The sequence below is a fragment of the Mastigoproctus giganteus genome, chromosome 1, assembly GCF_048544385.1.
Source record: "Mastigoproctus giganteus isolate SK-2022 chromosome 1, ASM4854438v1, whole genome shotgun sequence".
NCBI lineage: Eukaryota > Metazoa > Arthropoda > Arachnida > Uropygi > Thelyphonidae > Mastigoproctus > Mastigoproctus giganteus.
The window spans coordinates 65,459,230-65,479,749 of record NC_143575.1 but is presented as its reverse complement, the minus strand read 5'-3'; the positions used below and the strand labels follow the sequence as shown (position 1 = coordinate 65,479,749).

General features: G+C 36.9%; 1 protein-coding gene across 1 annotated transcript in view; it reads right to left on the bottom strand.

Annotated features, from left to right (window-relative positions):
- ALiX (programmed cell death 6-interacting protein-like protein AliX) overlaps positions 1–20,520 on the bottom strand; it is a 262,161-nt gene that overhangs the window by 61,038 nt on the left and 180,603 nt on the right. The window contains exon 10 of the mRNA XM_090373269.1: positions 7,974–8,151. Coding sequence (XP_090229395.1) covers positions 7,974–8,151 — 178 coding nt within the window. The remainder of the gene's footprint in view (positions 1–7,973; positions 8,152–20,520) is intronic.

The window sequence follows — 20,520 nt, the reverse complement described above, 5'->3', positions numbered from 1 at the left end:
GCAACATTCTTCTCTTGGAGAGCCTTAGCACATTTATTGGAAAACCAAGGTTTAGATACAGGACGAGATTTTAAAGTGGAGTGTGAGATAAAGGATTCCATTCCTGCAAGAATAATTTCACTGACACGATCTGAGCAAACGTTGACATCAGAAGCTTTGAAACAGTAATCAGACCAAGGAAAAGAAGTCTCGCAGGTCATCCCATTTTTCATTCTTGTAATGCCAAACAATACGAGGTTGGGAATAGCCATGAGATAAAGGTTCCATTGGAGAAGAGACAATCACCAAGTTGTGATCTGAAGTGCCTAAAGGACCTCTCACTTCAACCTTGTACTTAGAAGGGTTGTTTGTGAGAAAAAGATCAAGCGTATTGGCTGTATGATTAGGATTGTCCGGTATTCTTGTAGGTAAATGAACAATCTGTGCTAGGTCATTAGTAATTGCAAAAGCCTCAGCATCTCGACCTGCTGGGTCGGTGTGACTAGAAAATTGAAGCCAGCTGGAGTTGTGAACGTTAAAATCACCAAGGAAAATTACCTCACTGGTAGGAAAGTTGGACTGGAGAAATTCAAGTTGCAAAGAGAGGAAGTCAAAGAGCTCCAAGTGATTAGTGGAGTTGGGAGAACGGTAGAGACAACAGATTAATTTTACACAATGAGGTAGAGAGATTTTAAGCCAGAGAAGATCAAAGAGAGGAGATTCCAAATTGCCAAGTCTCTGACAGGGAATATCAGAACGGACATATGCACAAGTACCACCTTTGAGGCGAAAGGAATCATACAGCAAATAATTTGAACATCTGAGATGAGCAGTAGTTGAATCAACTGATAACTGAGATTCAGTCAGAAAAAGTACATGGGGTTTGGAAGACTGCAAGTGGAAATGGACATTGTTGAGATTGGAATTGAGACCACGTATATTTGTGAAATGAATTAATAAGTCCTTGGGAGGTTTAGATCTTTTCGCAGATAAGCTTGCTCTATTATTTTGACAATTCATGGTGTATTCAATAGTAAGAAAAAGTGGGTGGGACATGCTGTATGAAGTAATGAAATTTTTGGATATGGCGTACACGTGGTAAGAATATACCCAGATCCTTGACATAATGTGGCCTCGACAATGCTCCCCGCATACACACTACTCGGACTCCCTCCAGTCACTATCTATCAGAGTAGAGGTAGCAAGATTATACACTAGCTGATCCGGAAGCCTCCTAGAGAGTTACCAATAGGTTTGGTCCGGTGTACTATCTAGTGGCCGGCCTGCGAACACCGTTTTAGAGCTGTACCCTCGAAATGTAAGGAATATTGGATCTCGCCACGACGTTCATCATAACCTCAAAAATCATCAATCATACTGCATGATGGAAGAGATAGGGAAGGGTTGGCCGGAACTTAGCTCTAGAGACTAAACATGGGTTCCACCACTTCAAGCCTCCAATAAGCAAAGTGGTGGTATTTCACCGGTTGATGAGAGTCATCTACCACCTAGTACTGCCTGGTAACATAGAGGGGCGGCGTTCCACCATGTGGTGTGGGCGCCACACCTCGACCCCTGCTTACGTTGGTTCACACCTGGGTGGTCACCCACCATGTACTTGTGCATGAAGGTTATACCCAGGATTACTAACAGTCCCACCATCGTGAAGGTGCAAGCAGAGGATTTGGCCGTCATAGACCATCCGGACTTCGCCGAAATTAGGTCCACTTGACTTGAGTGTCACCCTAATATCAGTTCCATCAGCGTTTTAGACTCCCAGGTAGCAAGAACAGCTTGTCTGGCATATCTGAGAGAATGTCTGTGACAACCTCAAGGACCAAATCAAGGGTGGTTGTTTCTTGGAACAAACTTCCATTGGTGTTATGGAAGAGGGCAGTTTGAATAAATTCAAGGAAGAACTAGACAATTTATTGGATTGGGTGGACAGGTGATGTGGAAGATTTTTTTTTTGGCTAATGCTTTATAAGCTTACTTTCTTGCATCATGTGCCACTAATTATAATATTACTGGTCTCAAAAGCAAATAAAACCAATTTCCATTTCAGTTTTTCCACTGATATTAAACAAATGAAAGTTCAATCGACATTCTCATTAGCTGTAAGCTAAATTTTCATTATTGTTTAACTCTTGTAAAATTTAGCAATATATATTCACAGAATATGAAGTGCAAGCCAAAACGTTCCTGCACTGGCCACATGGAACACTAACCACATGTTGTATAGCAGTGCACTGTTAGATACCACTGAACAAATTCATTGTGAGTTGGTGTGGAGAGCTTCATGCCAATGGGGGTTATACTTTTGTGTAATTGGTATTTAAGTGAGTTTCTGCTGAGTGTATCTTGTGATTTTTTTGTAGCCAAGTAAGATGGTGGGAGTTAAGGAACAGCAAATTTGCATCAAGTTTTGTCAAACTTGGGAAAACACTTAAACAAGTATTGGATATAACAAAAACTTTTCAATGGTACTGGCTTTTCCAAGGTGACTAATCTTTAGTTGACCAATATGAGCACACAGGTTGTACTGATTAAATGTTGAAAAAGTATATAAAGTCATTCCCAACGACATACAGCATATGATTAACAATATTTGGGACATTGTAGGCCTATTGTACAGCATATGCCAGTGCATTTTAACTGAAAATTTAAACGAGACAGATTTCTGCAAAGTTTGCACCCCTGTTTTCTGAGTGACAAAGAGAACCAGCTTTTTGTGTGCACGATTCTGCAAGCACAAGCAGGAAAGGATATAAACTTAATTTCCAAGTTCATAACAGGGGCTGAAAGGGTTGTTTATAGTTATGACCCATAAACAAAGCAACAGTCCTTCCAGTAGAAAAGTCAATTATCTCCAAATCCAAGAGAGGAAAGGTAGGTCAGATCAAATGTCGAGCATGTTAACTGTTTTCTTTGACAATGAGGGAATTGTTCATTAGGAGTGCCTTCTTCCAGGCCAAATTGTAAATCACTATTTCTACATGGAGGTCCTAAGGCATTTGAGGTAGGATGTCAGGAGAAAACATCCAGACAAGTGGTGCAGCACTCAGGAATGGCTTCTGCACCACTACACAGAAACAGCTTTGTCAGTTCAGCAGTTTTTAGCCAAGAACAAAATAGTGATAATCCCACACATTCCCTATGCTTGATTTGGCTCCCTGTCCTTTTTCCTGTTCCCCCAAATGAAAATCCAATTAAGAAGATGAAGATTTGAAGCCATCATGAAGACTCGAGATGAACTGAAGAAAATGTTGGACAGCATCACAAAACAGGAGTTCCAGAGATGCTTCAAACAGTGGGATTTATGTGCAAACCCTGGAGAGGATTACTCTCAAGGGAACAATGCCATTGTGTAAGCGAGTTAAGTCTAAATTAATTTCATTGCCCCAGTCTGGAAAACTAGATCTCCTGTGTAAGGTGGAACTATTATCTCCCAGTTTCTTGACTACTTTCGGTACAGGTGTTTTGATGATCCACTTGTAGGTGAGCAACATCCCACCAGTTTTGTCATACTTCTGAACTGCACAAATGGCATAGCTTTTGTGCGATTCTGAGCATTGCTCTGAAATTATTACAAAAACTAAGCTTCAACTACATGTGATATTCATGATGACTTTTGGAACTATATTTACAGCAATACCTTGCATTGTACTGATAACTGGTACCGAAACTGTTCCGTGTTATGTGAAACCGTGCTAACTGAGGTATAATTATAATGGGTTTTAATTGAATGTGTACCAGAGAAGCAGTCTATAAACAAATTTTTATGATTATGCACAAATAGCATAAACAATTTGTGCTTGATAGCACAATCAAAAGGATTTGAAATAAAAAATATTGCAAAAATTTTATTAACGAAATGGTAACATCATGAAAGATGCGAAAAGAGCTTTGTTTATTTTGATATTTCAGTAATGAAGTCATCTCTTCTTTTTCCCAGAGTACAGGTCTTTGTAGCATCAAATTCCATCTTGTAAATTTTGCCTTATTTTGACACTACATTCAACATTCGGATCTCCATTCATAATCGCCTCACAGGCCATGTCAACCCCCTTGAAAAACCTCCAATTTTTCTAAAATTCTTTTGGTGCCACTTTAGCGTTATCCACTTCAGAATTGTTTTCCTCTTTGTCATCTGCAGTTTGCTCATCAATTTCAAGGAGAGTTGCATCATCTAAGTCATTTCCATGTGATTCAGTGCAGTCACATACATTGGCAGAGTCCAAAGTTTCAAATCCCAAGTCTTTTCTGATCTTCACAATGTCCTTGAGATGTGCCTGAACTTGCGATTTAAAACCAGTGAAATCATTTGCCAAATGGGGTGAAACATGCTGCCAAACAGAACATATGTTGTTGGCAGTGATTTCTAGCCAATATATTTTCAATCTTATTTAAAGGGGTAAAAATAAATTGTGAAATGTTGTATATATTGTGAAATATTGTGAAATAAATTGTAAATTGTGAAAGTTTGAAAGCTATCACGGCAGGATGGAATTAAGAATACTGAGCACTGTTGCATGTTGCCACTGACTGCCTGAGGGGAGCTTTTGCCACATGTGCATTCAAAAAAATACGGAAACGTATTTTGCATCTGTAGGAATAAATGGAGGTATTGTGAAAATATAATGTGAACCAAATAACAGTTTTTTTTTAATTCGTTCAAAGTCCTTGGAAGTTGAAATTTTCGCTATATTATTAAGCTATTTATTGCTCTAAAAGGTCATATTTATAATGAAAATTGCACTACCCTTTCATTGTTATCATATGTTCCATTATATGAATCGATTTTGAATGCCTTTTTGATATTTTTCTAAAACACATTTCTGGAGGTTACTACCATAAAACAAAAACAATTTGCACTTTCTGGTTTATTGGGCTTTTCTTTTAGTATTATACATATAACTATACTATACATATTAAATAGTAAACTCTATCTCATTGCATTTGTGATAATACCGATAACTGCAATCGTGTGGGTTTTTATGTTATGGTGAAATGTGTTCCCCTTCACTGAAATCTTCAATCCTATAAAAAACAAATTTTCACTAACTTCTCTTCTTTCCTACTTACTTATTGCAATGGTAAAGGGACCAATGGAAAGTGCAGGCAGTGCTAGGAAACGAAAAAACCTGATTTAGAAATGAAAATGATTAATTAAGACGTGTGAAGCGGGACAGGACAAAGTTTGTCATCTATTACACGGAATGAGGCCTCGTTGCTTCAACAGTGAATATTATTTTAAGGGACAGTGTGCGTATAAAAAAACACATTAAAGGATTAATGCATTTAATATCAACAGTGATCATAAAACAGCGTTCAGGTGCTATATCGAAGGTGGAACAGCTATTAATAATATGGATGGAAAATCAGATTCAGAAGCGAGTGCCCCCGAGTCTAATGACCATTCAAGCAAAAGCAACGAGTATTTATGAAGGTATTAAGGATAAGTAGAACAAACCCCAAGCCAACTTCGTGGCAAGCAAGGGTGGTTCAATATGGTCAAGCATTGTGTTGGTTTCCACAAGGTTAAAGTAAGCGGTGAAGTTGCCAGTGCTGATTCTGCAGCTGCAGAGAAATTTGTGATGTGTTGGAAAAACTTTTTGATGAAGGAGCCTAATTCAATGCAAAAAATTTTTAATGTTGACAAGGCTGCTATGTATTGGAAAAAAATGCTGGATCAAACATACATTGCCAAAGAGGAAAACACAATGCCAGGTTTAAAGGGTTCAAAAGATAAGGCCACGCTCTTGCTTGGGGCTAATGCAGCGGGAGATTACAGATTAAAACCACTGCTTGTGAACCATTCTGGAAATCCTCGTGCATTTAAGGGTATTAATAAAGCCACCCTACCCATACATTTCTGATCGAACCAGAGAGCATGGATAACAATCTCTCTCTCTCTCTCTCTCTCTCTCTCTCTCTCTCTCTCTCTCTCTCTCTTTGAGGATTGGTTTAAATGCTGCTTCATTCCCGAGGTTGAAAAATATTGTAAAGACGACATTCCTTTCAAGATTTTGCTTCTATTAGATAATGCTCCTGGACATCCTACGCATCTGGATGATTTCAATTCGAATGTGAGAGTCATATTTCTACCGCCAAACAAGACTTCACTCATCCAACCTATGGATCAGGGTGTTACAGGGGATCCTCATTATCCAAGGATAATTGGTTCCAGAAAATTCCACTTCAAACGGGGACCAATTTTCGCAATGTTTATTATTTAAATAAAACTAAATGCAGCTAGGCATAATATTTTAAGACTATATCTATATAATACTGGTGTAGATACACCACAGATAACTCTTAAAGAAAAACTGAGTGTAGTGTGGAAAGCATCATTTAATCTGTATCTCATATTGTGTTCATCCTTCACAATGAGTTTCCCATGTATTGCACTACCTCGAATAAGTAACGCTTCACTAACAGAGAAGACTATTGTTACATATTCTCAGCGGGTGCCACCACCCAGTCAGCACCATTTAAAAGCTAGTTGGCTTTTCATCGATGGATGGGCAGGTACCCTGGTATTGCAAGTGAAGCATTTACTTATTCAAAATAGTGCAATACATGGGTAACCCACTGTAAAGGACGAGTATATATGGTAATGTTTATTATATACTTTCACATAGTAAAAAATGGATGAAGGAACTGAAAAATGAGAAAATTATTTTATTAGACGTTTTTTATTATAATATGCTACACAATGTAAGGTTAAGTACAGTTTATTGAAGTTAACACTATTTTTCAGTTGTATGAATAAAGAATGAATGAATCCAGAGTTTGTGTTTTTTTTTTGTTTTTTTTGTTGTATTTTTTCAGATAAATTGTGTCACAGAATTTAGTTATGTCTTTAACACTTTGAGCTTAACATTTGTTGCACAATCATGAAGAAGATTGTTCTCACAAATAAAAATTGATTAATTTTCTCAAGGGAAAAAGCTTTACAGTCATTGAAAATTCTTTAATTTTCAAATCCTTGTAACTGCGGGGACCTGGATAATGAATACTCAGATACTGAGGACCCCATGTATTTAGAATTTAAAAGCATATTATTTACGAACACTTGCTCAGGCATTGTCTGCAGCAGACAGTGAGAAAAATTTTACACTAAGAGATTTTTGAAAATCTTACAGTATTTATCTTCTTAAACATTAATACGGCCTGGGCAGAAATTACTAAAAGTTGTTTAGATGGCGCATGGAAGAAAATATTCCAACGGCACAGCACGTAAAAGGCTTCGATGGATCTGAAAAAGACAAATCACATGAAGAGGTTACAGATAAGACTGTAAAGGTTGCAGAGCTACTTCAGTTGGAGGTTGATGCCAAAGACGTGGAGGAGTTAGAGGAAGAAGAAAACGCTAAGCTCAAGATGAACCAAATGAGGAGCCGAGATGCTTTCACCAGAGAGATGGCAATGGCATTTCGTGAAATTGCATCGGCAATGGAGAGGTTTGAGAAAATGGATCATGACAGCAAATGATTCTTAAAAGTTACCAGAGGGGTGAATGATATGCTTGCTTGCTACAAAGAAATCTATGATGAAAAGAAAAAAGCCACCGTTCAGTCATCCATTAATATGTTCTTTTGTAAGTTTGAGCGGCCGACCCTATCTAAATCTCCACAGCCCTCAACCGCTGCAGCGGTGTACTTAGCTGAAGATGCCAATTCTGGCAACGATGCTTGAGAGGTAAGACTTACTGATGTTATGCTTGTCTCCTCTCTTTTTTTGTAATTTTATAATTTTGAAATTTTTTTAAATTGCACACTTTTGTAATTTTTCCTGCACGAGATAAATTTAATAAATACAATTAATAATTCTATTTACATGTTCACTGAACACTTGTTTTTTGATTCAATGAATTCAGCGAGCACAGTTGAGTGCTTCACAAGCATGGGGGAAATTCTGACTTATGCAGAGTTCCATAGAATGCGAACCCTTACGGTAAGTCGAGGAGTGGCTGTATATAGTAAACTTACCTCATCTAAAATTTCATTATTTCTTTTAAGAAGTTCTGGTAGATCATCAAAGAGTTTTTGAATGGCAGCAATTCCACCTTTCTCCCCGACAGAGTATGCCTTTTCTCTAAGTGACTGAGGTAAAGTGTTTCCAGTGGTATCTTCTAAAGCAGCCGGAAGATTTAAAGATGCCAAGACTCTACAAGTAAAAATAATAAAAGGAAAACATATGGTCCCATTGATTCACATCAAAATTTAAATTATGCCAAAAACATACTAACTTAAAATGGAATATTACCTAGTTAGCTAATTGTATCTAAGTGGTCAGGAATGAGAGTGCACTAGCACACACTCTTTGAGGAAATTGTTCAAGTCCATGGCTACTAAATATGATAAATCATCATATTATTATTAGCCATATGGTGCAAGGAAGCCTGAGGCTTATGCTGCACCAGCCAAAAAAAAAAAAAAAAAAAAATTCTGAATTACCCTGAGAGAGAGAGAGAGAGAGAGAGAGAGAGAGAGAAAACAAGGGAATCACAAGAAAGAGAAGAATGATGATATCCAGCTCATGATTTACTGTAAACTGCTCTGACATAGTTCAATTAACAAATATATGTGGTCTCAGTTCTAATCTAATTAATATCCATTTCTACTTACAGTCTGCTAAACCCCATGTACTTTTTCTGACACAATCTGAGTTATCAGTTGATTCAACCACTGTTGAATCAACTGATAACTGTTGCCCAAATTATTCGCTGTATGATTCCTTTTGTCTCAAAGGTGGTACTTATGCATATGTCCGTTTAGATATTCCTTGTGAGAGACTTGGTAACTGGGAATCTCCTCTTTTCAAACTTCTCTGGCTTCAAATCTCTACTTCATCTGTTGTGTCTACCATTCTCCCAACTCCACTAATCATTTGGAACTCCTTGTAACTTGACTCTCTCCAGTCCAATTTTCCTAACAGTTGGACTGGAGTCAATTGCTAATTGACTAATGACCTCACGCAGACTGTTCATTTACCTACTAGAATACTGGACAATCAACAACCAACCGTAGAGTCAACATGCTTGATCTTTTTCTCACAAACAACCTTTCTAAGTAAATGGTCGAAATGAGTGGTCCTTTAGGCACCTCAGATCACAACTTGGTGTTTGTCTCTTCTCCAATGGAGGCCTTTATCTCATGGCAATTCTCAACTTAGTGTTGTTTGGCATTACAAGAATGCAAAATGGGATGACCTGCGAGATTTCTTTTCTTCTTTTCCTCGGTCAGATTACTGTTTCAAAACTTCTGATGTCAACGTTTGCTCAGATCGTGTCAATGAAATTATTCTTTGACAGGAATGGAATCCTTTATCCCACACTCCACTTTAAAATCTCGTCCTTTATCTAAACCTTGGTTTTCCAATAAATGTGCTAAGGCTGTTCAAGAGAAGAATGTTGCATATCGTAATTGGCTTGTTTCTAATTCTTCAGTTTCATTTTCTGCCTACACCAAAGTTCACAAAAATTGTAAAGCAGTTATTAATCAGTCCAAACTAGACTGTGAACAGGCAAAGAGTAGAAAATTTGCTTCTTGCCCTAATGGTAGCTGAGCATTCTGATTTCTTGCCAAAGCTATTGGCTGCAACTTTTGCCCATCTCTACTCTCACCTCTATCAAAACCAGATGGTTCTATTGTCACTTCAGCCAAGGATAAAGCTGACCTGCTAGCATCCCATTTCCCCCCCAACTCAAGTATTAATGATCTTCATAAAACACCTCCCACCATTCCCAACACACTCCCCATTCAATGCCTCCTGTGGCCTTCCATCAAAAGGATGCTAGAATTATTTTGACAAATCTTGATGCTAAGAAAGCTCCAGGTCCTGATTGTTCTCAAAACTTGTACTCCTGAACTTACTCCTGTTCTTCGCTGCTTTTTTCACTTTCTTATTCCAAAGATGTTTTTCCTTCTGCTTGGAAATTCTCATATCCAGCCAGTTCCTAAAAAGGGTGACAAATCACTCCCATTCAATTACCCCAACTTTTTCTAAAGTAATGGAGAAATCAGTTAACTGCCAACTCCTAAACTATCCAGAAACCTTCCGTCTGATCAATGATTGCCAGTATGGATTCTGTCAGTGTCAATCCTCTGGTGATATTCTGGCTTATTAACTGTTTTTTGTAATTGGTTATCCAGTTTTTTCTCTGGCCACTCACTGAGGGTGATGGTTCTCTGTCTTCTAACTTCTCCACTAATGTTGGCATCTCCCAAGGTTCAGTTCTTTTCCCCACTCTTTTTCCTCTTATTTATTAGTGACCATTCTTCAATTGACTGGAAATCCTATCCATAGTTTTACTGATGATAGCACATTGCATTCCACTTTCCAGTTTGAGAAACCTCGTCCTGCTCAATCAGCTTCAACTTCTCGAATATCCACTTCCAATTCCTTAAATGCCAATATCCAGGTAATTCTCCAGTGGGGCAAAGACAACTTAGTTTATTTCAATCCTTTTAAAACTTAGTCCTGTTTTATATCTCGCAAAAAGGATTCTTCAGCTCCTATGCTTATCTTTGGTGACACTGATTTCTATGTAAGATGATATATCTTTTTTGGGGATTACTCTGACTTCTAATCTCTTTTGGCAGAAGCACATTACAAACATTGATTCCTCTACATCTAAAACACTTGGTTTTCTCTTTCACTCTCAGCATTACTTTTCTTCCAAAGAGCTGTTCACTCTGTACAAATTGGAAATCTGTCCTACAATGGAATATTGTTCCCCCATCTGGGACGGTGTCTGCAAACCTCTCAGGCTTCTAGATTCCATTCAGAAGAGGGCAAGTAGGTTAGTTAATGACTCATCTCTAAAGAGTCTCTCCTCTCTGTCTCAGAGATGTTCTGTTTGTGCTGCATGCTTTTTCTACAGATATTTCCACAGGCACTGTTCTTCTGAATTGGCTTCTATAATTCCCACTCTCTCTTTCAAAACAGTCCAAACATGTGCCGTCACCAGCCAATATCCATTTACTGTCCAACTTGAAAACTCACAGAACCAACTTTTCATCTTCCTCATTTATTCATTCAACTGCCATTTTCTGGAACAATCTTCCTTCATTACCTGAAAATTAGTCTAACTATAGAAGTTCAAGTCCAATATCAACAAATATCTTCTGTCATCTTCTCAACCTCCAACCCATGCATGGTATTAAGTACTATAGGTTCTAATACCTCTCGTGTTTGGAGTTTTCATAAAAAAAATAAATAAATAAATAAATATTAAAACAATTGCCATGTTGTCTATTATGCAGAACTGCACAAACCTTTTAAAGAGAGAGAGTAACCATATTCTGGATTATTATTTGCTCTGTACTTTTAATCCATCCTAAAAAAAAGAAGGGCAATAGAAGAAAAAAGAAGGGCAATTTTCCCTTCTAGCACTGCTGCTCACTTCATAACAAAGTGCTCAAATAGTTGCCTTAGTCACAGAAAACTTACCTCAGAACAGCTGAGTGAAAAGTCAGCACAGGTGGGTAGCCTTAATAATATATTTAATTACAGTTGTAAAATTTTACCTTGGTGAAATTAAATTTAATTTTTGTGTGTGTAAATTGTCTTTACTTATGAAAGAGGTTAACCACGAAACTACTTGGAGCTTTACTTTACCAAGCCAAGTTAAAAGATGAAAGATATAAAAACATCTACAGCAACTTATTTATATAAACAAAGCGTAAGGCAAAAAAATAAATAAACAAACAGATTTAATTCCGCCAATTTAAATCTCACAATTGCAATCAAACATATTTTTCAGCTATACTCAAGCACTGAACATTCTTCTGTCTATCACCCTGAGCTGTTCTAAAACAAGGTAAACTGATTGCTAGGTCATCAATAAGAGCAATTTCTCCCTTTTTTGATGATGCAAAAAAGGGAGAAATATTTCCCTTTTTTGCTTGAATGACAAATATTAAACAGAACAGCAGATAAAATCCAAAACATGGACACTTGTCCATGTTTATAGAAGGTATGTAGAGTTATACATTATAAATGAAACATAGCAATACTGTTACATGTGCAAGAAATTTACCGAATTCCTTTATAGCACAAATGTTATCTTTTTCATGTTGATTAAATTAACCCATTAACCATATATATTCACGAATGTCCATTTTAAATGAGAATTAAAAGCATTTTGCATAGTATTATTAATGACAGTGACTAAAATTTAACTTGATTAATTAATGTCAGCATATTATGAACCTGTATGTATACTTCAAACCCATTCAAATCAAAATGGACATATTTTGGTCCCTTTGAATTAACGAGGTTTAACTGAAAACGTTTCTAAAAAAAAAAATGAAACATCTGTTATGAGAATTGATGAAGGCACTAAGAAAATGGTTTCGGGTTAAACTTAGAATAAGATTATTGTCATTTCTTTTTACAAATTTAATGGTCCGTTTAACAAATGAATGTAAATTACTGACAAAAGTTATTTACAGGAAATGTAAAAATTGGATCATTACTATAGGCAGATAAACATTGTTAAACAGTAGCTTGAAAGATCTTTAAGAATCGCTGAATAATTTAGATAAAGGTTGTAGAAAACCTTGCAGCTAATACAAATTTATCAAAGTTTAGAGAAAGCAAAAAAATTAAGTGTAGACCAAATTTAAAAAAAAAAAAAAACAAAACACACAGCTAAATAACAAAATAAGATGTTTACAACACACTTTTTAAATGACTTGAGAGCCGTGAAAGAAATAAAGGGACTTATAAAAAGTAGACTCTTCATAAATGAGAATTTCAAGAAAAATAAATGGAATTAACAGCTGAAAGAAATGACAAGACCATATTACAAATGAGGAAATAAAAACATCCATCAGAGGTAAGTGAAGAAACCTCAAGATGGTCACGTAGAAAGATTGCAAGAAGGGAGTTAGCTAAGCTGACTTAACTAACTCCCTTCTTGAACTGCTGACTTTTACAAATCAGAATTCTAAAAGTTTCTAATGTAGCTGTACCTTTTTTCTGGAGCTCACTGGAATGCTTCTTCCAAATTAATAAAACAATAACTAATAAGTGTAATACAGTGAAATGGATAGATCACATATGCCAGTAGGAAATGTAAAAAAACATTTGCTTTCATTTTATATGTTCTTAACAGTACTTAAATCTGGCTGAAGCAAACCAAAACTAAAACCAACGATCATGTCCACTCTACAAACTGGCATGTAAAGTGAAGTTGTATCCAGTTTTTGTTTGTGTCAAATGATCACTTTTGTGACTTTGTTTCCTTCAAAACTTTTCACTGTTTAAAAATATACCAGGAAAGATAAAGCTTACTTGTCAATTTATTTATTTTATTTCAATATTGTTTATAAACATAATTATATTGATTATGACTTCAGTACTTGTTGCATTGGGAAAACCTTTTACAAACTTGACTAAAATTTGTAAAAAAAAAAAAAAATGCTTAATAATAAAGGTTGTAGGATTATATTTCTGTACAAAATTGCAACAATTTGGAAACTGTCTGCAACAAAATAACAAGGATAACTGCTATAATAATGAGAGAGAGAGAAAATTTTTATTGCCACAACCTTTGATTGTAACTGGTTAAAAGGTTAAATAGTGTTGCACTTTCCCTTCATGGCCAAAAGTTTACAGATAAGAGGTATTAAATAACATAAGACATTAAAGAACAAAATAAGATGACATTAAATAATATAGGGAGCCGTTAATTAAACAATTGGCATTAAACAAATTACATTACAAATTTAATTATATTAATATTACCATGAGATTAAGAACATTAAACATTAATTATAAGCTTATACTTATAATGCAACACAGGACTTATAATTTGGTGACAGCTATAAGAACAGATATATTTAGAAAACTAAATGAATAAATCAGCACTGACCATGTGCATTCAAGAGAGCAACTATTCTTGTCAATTTCAAGAAAGCTTGTGATCACATAGTACAACAAAAGAATTCTTTTACAGAATACATGCATCTCAGTGCATGTATTTCAAATTATTTCCATGAATACTGCAACCTATGTTAACCTTTTTTTTTTTTTTTATAATTTTAGTTTATAATGAATTGCACTAACAGAAAAGCCCAATAACCCAGAAAGTGCAAATTGTTTTTATTGTTTTATAGTAGTGACCTCCAGAAATGTGCTTTGGTAAAATGTGAACTTTTGTGGGGTGATAATAGTGAGTTTTCACCTTAACCCTGTGAAGTTCTTTACAGAAAATTTCATTTTGACCATTATCATGGTGCCAACCAAGAAAATAAGTGACAGTGGTACTAGTAAATCTTTGGTCCCTTGAGGTCGTCACAGACATTCTCTCAGATATGCCAGACAAGCTGTACTTGCTACTTGGGAGTCTAAAACACTGATGGAACTGATATTCGGGTGACACTCAAGTCAAGTGGACCCAATTTCGGCGAAGTGTGGACGGTCTTTGACAGCCAAATTCTCTGCTTGCAACTTCACGAGGGTGGGACTGTTAGTAATCCTGGGTATAACCTCCACGCACAAGTACATGGTGGGTGACCACCACCCAGGTGTTAACCAACGTAAGCAAGGGTCGAGGTGTGGCGGCCACACCACATGGAGGAACACCGACCCTCTATGTTACCAGGCAGTACTAGGTGGTAGATGACTCATCAACCGGTGAAATACCACCACTGTGCTTATTGGAGGCTCGAAGTGGTGGAACCCATGTTTAGTCTCTAGAGCTAAGTTCCGGTCAACCCTTCCCTATCTCTTCCATCATGCAGTATGATTGATGACTTTTGAGGTTATGATGAACGTCGTGGCGAGATCCAATATTCCTTACATTTCGAGGGTTCAGATCTAAAATGGTGTTCGCAGGCCGGCCGCTAGTTAGTACACCGGACTGAACCTATTGGTAACTCTCTAGGAGGCTTCCAGATCGGCTAGTGTATAATCTTGCTACCTCTACTCTGCCAGATAGTGACTGGAGGGAGTCCAAGTAGTGTATATGCAGGGAGCATTGTCGAAGCCACGTTATGTCAAGGATCTGGGTATATTCTTACCACATGTACACCATATCCAAAAATTTCATTACTTCATACAGCATGTCCCACCCACTTTTTCTTACCATTGAATACACCATGAATTGCCAAACTAATAGAGCAAGCTTATCTGCGAAAAGATCTAAACCTCCCAAGCACTTCCTAATTCATTTCACAAATATACGTGGTCTCAATTCTAATCTCAACGATGTCCATTTCCACTTTCAGTCTGCGAAACCCCATGTACTTTTTATAACAGAATCTCAGTTATCGGTTGATTCAACTACTGCTCATCTCAGATGCCCAAATTATTCGCTGTATGATTCCTTTCGCCTCAAAGGTGGTACTTGTGCATATGTAAGTTCTGATATTCCCTGTCAGAGACTTGGCAATTTTGAATCTCCTCTCTTTGATCTTATCTGGCTTAAAATCTCTCTACCTCATTCTGTCAAATTCATCTGTTGTCTCTACCGTTCTCCCAACTCCACTAATCACTTGGAGCTCTTTGCAACTTGACTTTCTCCAGTCCAACTTTCCTAACAGTGAAGTAATTTTCCTTGGTGATTTTAATGTTCACAACTTCAGCTGGATTCCATTTTCTAGTCACACCGACCCAGCAGGTTGAGATGCTGAGGCTTTTGCAATTACTAACGACCTAGCACAGATTGTTCATTTACCTACAAGAATACCGGACAATCCTAATCATACAGCCAATACGCTTGATCTTTTTCTCACAAACAACCCTTCTAAGTACAAGGTTGAAGTGAGAGCTCCCTTAGGCACTTCAGATCACAACCTGGTGATTGTCTCTTCTCCAATGGAACCTTTATCTCATGGCTATTCCCAACCTCGTTTTGTTTGGCATTACAAGAATGCAAAATGGCATGACCTGCGAGACTTCTTTTCTTCTTTTCCTTGGTCGGATTACTGTTTCAAAACTTCTGATGTCAACGTTTGCTCAGATCGTGTCAATGAAATTATTCTTTGACAGGAATGGAATCCTTTATCCCACACTCCACTTTAAAATCTCGTCCTTTATCTAAACCTTGGTTTTCCAATAAATGTGCTAAGGCTGTTCAAGAGAAGAATGTTGCATATCGTAATTGGCTTGTTTCTAATTCTTCAGTTTCATTTTCTGCCTACACCAAAGCTCGCAACAATTGTAAAGCAGTTATTAATCAGTCCAAAGTAGAGTTTGAACAGGCTAAGAGTAGAAAACTTGCTTCTTGCCCTAATGATAGCCGAGCATTCTGGTCTCTTGCCAAAGCTATTGGCCGCAACTTTTGCCCATCTCTGCTCCCACCTCTGTCCAAACCAGATGGTTCTATTGTCACTTCAGCCAAGGATAAAGCTGACCTGCTAGCATCCCATTTTTCTTCGAGCTTGTGTATTAATGATCTTGGTAAAACACCTCCCACCATTCCTAACACGCTCCATTCAATGCCTCCTGTGGTCTTCCGTCAAAAGGATATCAGACGGATTTTGATGAATCTTGATGCTAAGAAAGCTCCAGGTCCTGATGGTATTTCTCCACTTGTTCTCGAAACCTGTACTCCTGAACTTACTCCTATTCTTTGCCGCCTTTTTTCACTTTTTATTCCAAAGGTGTTTTTCCTTCTGCATGGAAATTTGCTCATATTCAGCCAGTTCCTAAAAAGGGTGACAAATCCCTCCCATCCAATTATTGTCCCATTGCAATCACTTCTACTCTTTCTAAAGTAATGGAGAAATCAATTAACCGCCAACTCTTAAACTACATAGAAATGTTCCGTCTGATCAACGATCGCCAGTATGGATTCCGTCAGTGTCGATCCACTGGTGATATTCTGGCTTATGTTACCCATTTATGGACTAATTCAGTGGAAAGGTTCGGTGAAACACAAGTAGTTGCTCTTGACATCTCAAAGGCTTTTGATCGTGTTTGGCATAAAGGTCTTCTAAACAAGCTTCCATCTTATGGTTTGCCAACTGTTTTTAGTAATTGGTTATCCAGTTTTCTCTCTGATCACTTACTGAGGGTGATGGTAGATGGCTCTCTGTCTTCTAACTTCTCCACAAATGCCGGTGTCCCCTAAGGTTCAGTTCCTTCCCCCACTCTTTTCCTCTTGTATATTAATGACTTTCTTCCATTGACTGGAAATCCTATCCATAGTTTTGCCGATGATAGCACATTGCATACCACGTTCCATTTTGAGAAACCCTGTCCTGCTCAATCAGCTTCAACTTCTCGAAAATCTGCTACCAATTCCTTAAATGCCGATCTTCAAGTAATTCTCCAGTGGGGCAAAGACAACTTAGTTGATTTCAACCCTTCTAAAACTGAGTCTTGTCTTATATCTCGCAAAAAGGATTATTCTGCTCCTATACTTATCTTTAGTGACACTCCGATTTCTAGGCAAAATGATATATCTCTTTTGGGGATTACACTGACTTCTAATCTCTCTTGGCACAAGCACATTACAAATATTGCTTCCTCTGCATCTTAAAAACTTGGTTTTCTCTTTCGCTCTCGGCGTTACTTTTCTTCCAAACAGCTGCTCACTCTGTATAAATCGCAAATCCGCCCAGCCATGGAATATTGTTCCCACATTTGGGGTGGTGCCTGCCAAAACCTCTCTCAGGCTTCTTGATTCCATTCAGAAGAAGGCAGTTAGGTTAATTAATGATTCATCCCTAACAGAGTCTCTCCACTCGCTTTTTCACAGATGTACTGTTTCTGCTGCATGCCTCTTCTACAGATACTTCCATGGGCACTGTCCTTCTGAACTGGCTTCTATAATTTCCGCTCTCTCTTTCAAAACAGTCCAAACACGTGCCGCCACCAGCCAACATCCATTTACTGTCCAACTTCAAACCCAGAGAACCAACTTTTCATCTCCCTCATTTATTCATTCAACTGCCGTTTTCTGGAACCAACTTCCTTCATACGTATTTCCTGAAAATTACAATCTACAGAAGTTCACGTCCAATGTCAACAAATATCTTCTTTCGTCTTCTCACCCTCCAACCGAAGCACAATACTAAGTACTATAGGTTCTATAAAAAAAAAAAAAAAAAAGGAAAGCGATCGATTTGGATCTATAATAATTATATTATTATTATTATTATTATTGACAAATTCAGATTTCTCAATAATAATATAGTAGCAATATGTTATTAGTCATTCCCGAGTTACGCAAAACTCGACTTACATAAAAAGTCCTGGAACGTATCTCTTACGTATGTCAGGGACTTCTGTATTTTTGGATTAACTGGGAAATCAATTATCTGCGATTTTTTTTTCTTGCCATCTATCCCAGAAAATCGAGTCTACTGTGTGTGTGTGTGTGTGTGTGTGTGTGTGTAAACATGCGCGCACGTGCACACACACACACACACACACACACACACACACACACACACACACACACACGATTTTCAAGGTTATTTCAAATAACATTTAAAAGTATGTTAAACTTGTCCAGTAAGTGCTGCCATCACTTATCTGTGATTGGGGACAGTTTATAAGTTTGCAGCAAATAAACAGAATTTAAAATCGGAGAAGATTATGCCTGTCGGCTTTTCTTGTTCAATTTTGGTTAAAGAAGGTCTAGCTGATCCTTAAAAAAGTTGATTAAAGTGAATAAAGCAATATGCATATATAGATGTAGAAAACAGCATTAGATCAACAAGTTAGTTAATGTCCACGGTGCAATTACACTTCAGGCATGTTCAATTTTTTTTCTTTTTCCGTGATTAATAAACTGAATAGCAAATACAGTTATCTCCTTATCAGTTACTAAGATTATAACTATAAAGTAAAACTTTATAGTTTTACTCTCTCCAAGTTCAGCTATTCAGTTTAATTATAACTTAAATAATAATGAATAATAATAATACTAAAAGTAAGAGAATAACATACAAAGATTTTTTTTTTCTCTTTCCTAAGGGCCTTTAAGGAATCGTTTTTAGAGGAAATTGTGCAGTGTATAAAGAAAAGATACTCTTACCACTCCATGAAACTTGGGAGGGAATAGCCTGCAGTAGAAAGGGATGAAAATATTTATTATTCTTCTCCCATATACTTTTTAAGCCACTTCTCTCTCTTTCTTTCTTTCTCTCTCTCTCTCTCTCTCTCTCAAAAGTGATACCATATTCACAATTCTTACATAACAATACATGAAGTATGCATGGACTGTCTAAAGCTAAAACACTGCATTAAAACTACATTTAATCTGAATTTCTCATTTACATACAAATTGTATGGAAAAAAGAAATAATTGTGGATTTCTATTTGTATGATTTTAATGAAATTTCAAATGGCTTGACAAATATTTTTAAAAGGCCAAAATATAAAATTTTGGGGAAATCCATCAACTGGGATTCAAGTTGATACTTGTGAATAGATGGATGCAGTGGAGAAGGCGTGCGTGCACATGTGTAAACACATCTAAAAATGAAGTAATCATAATGAAGAATAATAATCATTAAAAAAAAAAAGAAAAAAAAAAAGATTATTTTTCTAATTCTTTTCCAATGTTTTTAAAAGTTATGTTTTGATTTTTGAAATACAGTAAACCCCCCTATTCGCGGTATCTGTATTCGTGGTGGCTGATTTAATTTAAAATGAAAACTAAAAAATTGTGAATTTTAAAGCACCATGAACATTTTCTGCAATAAAAAAACATGGGTGTGGCTAAAATTATCTTTTCCAGTCAAAACAGCGCTCAGTGGGCGGGGGGAGAGGGGTGGCAAAATCGGGAGAGTGGATGTTTCTCGCTAATCCTTGTTCAGTATGTGTTATGCACTTGTCATGGAAGGTTTCATCGTTTGCTTTTAATTTATATGCTTATAAATTGAATAAATTTATAAATTGATATGCTTACAAAAGTGATAAATCTACCATTCTGCAGTATAAAACAGACTTTTTCGAGTGCTTGGTTGGCTTGGTTTGGTAGTTGTTGGCGCATCGGCTTCTGTGGCCATAGTGCACCTCCCAAGGTTTTTGCAGTACTTTGATCCATGCCCGAGGCGGGATTCGAACCCACGGCCTTTGGGTTGCCAGGCAGGCAGGCACTTTACCCACCTGGCTAGCCTGGTCGGCCTTTTTCGAGTGCATTAATGGAAGAAAGTGACTTTATTGTGGACAAGTTCTTTCTAACCCGTACAAAAATATAGCTACTAATAACAAGAGAAATATGAAAAGATTAAAGGTGATGACATTAGTGAATAAAATTGAGTTATTAGATAAAATTTCTAATGGTGAAAGTGTCTCCTCAGTGGGAAAACATTATAAAATCAATGAGTCAACGGCACGATCAATCAACAAATCGGAAGAAAAAATCCGCCGTAGTGTCCGTGAAAACGCGCTAATTGCTTCAAAAATTTTCTCTGTAACTTGTGATGTTAAATTAGAAAAAATGGAAAAGGTTTTAAATCTGTGGATATAAGACCGAACTCAAAATAAAATTCCGTTAAGTTCACTCATCATTCGTGAAAAGGCAAAACTCCTTTATCAACACTTTAACGAAACTGGTGACAGCAC